The 4,952-nt window shown below is 37.4% G+C and overlaps 1 protein-coding gene across 1 annotated transcript in view; it reads right to left on the bottom strand.

Moving 5' to 3' along the window:
• The window catches only part of FAM135B (family with sequence similarity 135, member B), a gene marked incomplete at its 5' end in the record, with an annotated part of 120,917 nt that overhangs the window by 18,047 nt on the left and 97,918 nt on the right, over positions 1-4,952 (bottom strand). Inside the window, 3 exons of the mRNA XM_008589109.1 lie at positions 1,979-2,145; positions 3,934-4,354; positions 4,446-4,949. Of these exons, the coding sequence (XP_008587331.1) occupies positions 1,979-2,145; positions 3,934-4,354; positions 4,446-4,949 (1,092 nt within the window). The remainder of the gene's footprint in view (positions 1-1,978; positions 2,146-3,933; positions 4,355-4,445; positions 4,950-4,952) is intronic.

Genomic DNA, 4,952 nt, shown 5'->3' on the forward strand with positions numbered 1-4,952 from the left:
TCTGGAAAAAATGGATTTGAAGTAGCAGAATAAGATTCATATTCAAGTGTTTTCAGGCATAAATTCCATGCAGTTCACAGAAGTTCAATTTTGTCTTAATGGATTTTTGGCCTATTAGTCAAATGGATCCCTGTAGAGTTGAAAATTAGAAGCTGCTTTTGTTACCGTGTACATATATTCCACAGGTCATAGTTTCAAAGTAGTTTGTAAACTGTAAGTGAACATACAACTAATTTGATATTATTCTTTATAAAACTACCCAATAATTCAAAGGAGGGTGAATATGCCGCATGGAATTTGGGAGAACTCAAGGCGTTTGGGAGTATCCCTAATCTTTAAGGATGACTCAGTGGGCTCAGACACCCGTGTTGATTGCCCAAACTTACAGGATCATAGTCATAAAACGGTCATATTTTTTCAGGAAATATGTGTGTTTTGTGTTATGAAGCTAAGTTTTATTCATTCCTTCTTTTATTTGTCAGAAAAATTAGGCTTTTTGGTCCCTCCGTTACTGCTGTTCTTTAAAGTTTCCTAATGACATTCCAGAACCTGGCCTTAAAAAAAAAAAAAAAAAAAAAAGCTACAAGTGTTTCTACTTAGTATGAAGGATTTAAGTAAGGAAGGAATAAAAATGGCCCCCAATCCTTCAGCTACTGAGGGAGAGATAACTTTCTGCAACTTAAAACCTTCTCAGAAAATATAATTTAACAAGGTGTTAAATATCGACAAAATAAAAATAATAAAAAAAATAAATAAATAAAAATAAAAATAAAAGGCATGCCTTTTAATAAATTAAAATAAATAAATAAATAAATAAATAAAATCATGGTGAAATAAATTTGAGATATGACTCCTAAAAAAAAATAATAAATAAATAAATAAATAAATTGAAAACACTTACAAAATATAAATCTTGGGCTTTATATTTGAAGAGTTGTATAAATATTCATAATCATTATCAATGTGCTCAGTTCTATGTCAAAATAAATATATCCTTGGAAATAAAATTTGAACAAATGGATCCTGGGAATTCTGAAGAGCTGAGATGCACCTTGAACTTGAGAAGTAACCTTTGAAGGAAACCTGTGCTTGGTATCCATGTCCATTGTCTTCACAATGGCTTGTTGCTCAGACGATACTGTAATCAACAGCTCCGTTTTCTGACTTAGTACAATTCCGGTAAAACTGCTCTGTTTTTATAACCTTCCTCTTCTCCCACATGCATTATGAAAAAACTAAAAGCCTATGGCCTGACCAGATTTCTTATTTTAACAAAGAAATTGAGAGTCTGGTCTCATTTTAATTCAATATCACCTAAGCGAGAGGTACAGACTGGTCATGTATAACATGAGTTGATGAGTGAGAAAGTTATTGTTTATCCCTGCAAAGCTCCGAACTTGGTAGAGTGTCTGATGAGCAAAGGGTGCCCCATAAGAGAAAGGTGAATGAAAATAAGCAGCAATAGTTTGGGCCACTAACCTGAGCTCCTAAAGCAAAACCATGGATCCATTCCACTCCATGACTTCCTTTATTTATACCATAGTATCGATCGTGAATTTCATCAATTCATGCATTCTAATTATTCACTCATTTCATTAATATGTTCATCCCAATAACACATTCCTTTCACTTATTCATTCATTCCATTCTTTCTTTTATTTTGTACATTCATTCTATTAATTATTCATACTATGTCTTCATTCATTCCATTTATTTATCTACTTATTCTATTCGCTCCTTCATTACATTAATTCATTCATTTCTGTATTTCAGTAGCTCAACAGTCTTTTTATGCCAGACAGGTATTTTCTACGGGGGGAATGTCCATGCCATTTCCCTAGATTCCTAATAGTTACTGTTATTTCACAGTTTCTAATTGGACATTATGTTGAATGAATACCTGACATAAATGAATTCATTTATATGATAAATTGCATACAGTACAGAATCTTGAGTAGGAAACGTTTTTAGAACTCACCATCCAGACCATGGACACAGACAACCAGGTGAATCCCCTCTTCCAAGTTCTCTTCCTCTTCCTCTGGTGGGAAATATGGTATATCAGAAGCTAGTAGAGATAAGTCACTGTACAGAAATCCTTCAATCTTCAGTTCTTTTTTAAATTTTTCTTTGGCCTGATAAAAACTGGAGAATACACTAATTAATCACAAGCCAAGCTGTGTACTCTATGTTGAACAAGAAATGAGTTGGGCTGGTATGTAGGAGTGATGAGCAGCCACAGGCAGCCTCTGCAGAGTGGCAGACCTGGGAAGATGCTGGTGAGTGAAGCTCTGTTCTGAGCAAGGAGGCAGGACAGAGGCCCCAAAACCATTAGCTCTACGGGTTTAGGTTCTGCAGATTTCTTTGTGGTTTCTGCATTGAACGGGAAACCTGGTGACAGGACTTCTAACGTTCTATCCAGCTCCAAGGATCCATGCAATCTTTAAAAAGATCCCCTAGGAGTGAAAGCTTCTTAACTTGACATACAAGCCCACTATGGCTTGGCCTCTGCCTGCTTCTCTAAAATCATCTCCTACTCCCAGACTCCAAAAATAACACATTTCTTATTATTCACAGCATGAACTATATGACTTGGCTCTACTTCCATGCCTTGGTACATGTGGGTCCGTATGCCTAAAATGCCCTTACCACCTGGCTGTATTGTTATTTGCCTGGTGACCTAATAAGATGGCAGTTAAGAGCATGGACTCAGGAATCATATTGCCAAGATCAGACTCTCAGCTTTGATTCTTACTATCTATTATTACTATGAATTTTTAGTCATATCACTGTCATCATCATCTTATAATTTCCCCTTAGTGCAGGTGTCACCTCCTCTAAGAAGCAAGTCCTGACCACCATCCCTATTCACTCTCACTTCCCCCAGCCAAGTTAGTTTTTTTGTTTTGTTTTGTTTTGTTTTTTTGTTTTTCTTCCTGGCTCCACTGTGCACATATTTCCCCAGTCATTGGCCTCAAACACTTCTCTCCTCTGTCTTTCTGCCTCTTAGACTGCAAGTACCATAACAGCCAGCACAACTCTGGCCAAGCATTGGACAGTGTCTACTATGTTCTTGCTGAATTGATGACAAGTTCCATATAATAGGTATTTAATATTCATAATAAAACAAATGGTCCAGTGTTTACCTGCCTGTGCAATTTCTTTGGGAGATATCATTACCATGTAACTCTTTAGCATTTTTCAAAAAAGTAAATAAGATAGGATGTTTTAATAAAAATGATTCTCTTATGTACCTAATCAAATTTACAGTGTAATATGAATACAAGCCCATAGGGTGAAGGGATAAATTCCAGTATCCCAAAAGGAGCAGTAACTTAAAAACCTTATAATCTCGAATGGGACCTTAGAGGCAAATCTGGTGAAGAAGTCCTATTCCCCAAAAGCTCTTAAACAACTGCCCTCTCAAAATGTTCAAAGATAGAGATTCAATGATATTCGTGAAAATGTTATCATAATAAAAACTGAACAAAATTTAAATGTCCATCTGAAATGATTTGGTTAATAAAGCATGGTACATTGATACAATGAAATATTGTATAAATGAAATGATTATGCAAAAAAAATTATAAACATAGAAAGATGTTTCCAATATATTATTAAATTGAAAAAATCTTACAGTAGAATTTGTACAGAATGATCCTATTTTTTCATAAATATAGATATAGATACACATAGAAAAAAATGTGGAAGAACATACACAGGAGTTCTATCTGGGAAGTGGGCTTATTGATAATTTTTATTTTCTTATATATACTATTTTGCATTTCTAATTTGTATGACATGAATATATTACTTTATTTAAATAAAAAAAGAAGAGATATTTCAATTTTGAAATAGTATGCAGGAAATTGAGAAATATGTAGAAAAATCTAAAAGACTGTTCTGGGATAAATAAGCCATCAGCAAGCTTACCTAAACATCCTTTCACTGACTTCTTCCTCCAACTTGCGGGAATGGGTAGAAACAACACCAAAGGAACCCAAAGGTTGATGAGTGATGGGAAATGGGATCTGTTTGGAAGAGAATCCAGCCCTGGCAGGTGTCTCCTTGGGCACAGATGAGAAAGGGAGACACGTGGCAGTGCAAGACACAGACAGGTTCACAACCTCCACTGCCTTCAGATTGTCCAGATTAAAGTTCTCTGCAGAGGTCAGGTGGGACCCTGTGATGCAAGCACCTGCCTTTGGCTCCTGGTTTCTCAAAACCTGGGTGTGAATGGAGTGGGTCACAGTGGGGCACACAGTGCCTGCTTCATGCTCAGCCTCTGCAAAGGCATTAGCTCTTCTGTTAAGCCCTGGGTCATCAGCGATGTGAGGTGAACTGCTTTCCTTGCCTGCTGAATCCAGATTGACAGTATCCACAACCGATGCCAAAGGCATTAGCTCTTCTGTTAAGCCCTGGGTCATCAGCAATGTGAGGTGAACTGCTTTCCTTGCCTGCTGAATCCAGATTGACAGTATCCACAACCGATGCAGAGCTCAATTCAGGCACCTCCCGGTGGGAGATGCCCTCAGCCTCTGAGATGCTGCTGTTGGAAAGAGCTCCTTTGCCCACATTGAAGTCTTTAGGCATGTCCTTTGGCGTTTCCATTAGGGTTCTCTGAGAAGATCTGGTCCTAGGGTTTTCAAGTGCTATGTTTTCTGGTATTTTTAAATTAAGACCTTTGGTTTCAATACCTGGGATGTTCTCAGTTCTGTCATCTTGATGACAGTGTCCTTGTGGATCAAACTGACTCCTTTTAGCTTTGGGGATGTCTATGTAACCAGGGTCCTGCTGCTTGTCAGCATCTAAAACTGTTTCCACAAGGGAATGTTCTACTCCGGTGTCCTGGATTCTGGAGCCACCGCAAAGTTGAGAACAGTGTCCACTGAAATCTTTGCTCCTGCTACGTATATCCAAAGCTTCGGCTAAAGCTCCACCTTGCTGCACAG

The sequence above is a fragment of the Galeopterus variegatus genome, unplaced genomic scaffold (assembly GCF_000696425.1).
Source record: "Galeopterus variegatus unplaced genomic scaffold, G_variegatus-3.0.2 Scaffold5216, whole genome shotgun sequence".
In the NCBI taxonomy this organism is placed as follows: Eukaryota; Metazoa; Chordata; class Mammalia; order Dermoptera; family Cynocephalidae; genus Galeopterus; species Galeopterus variegatus.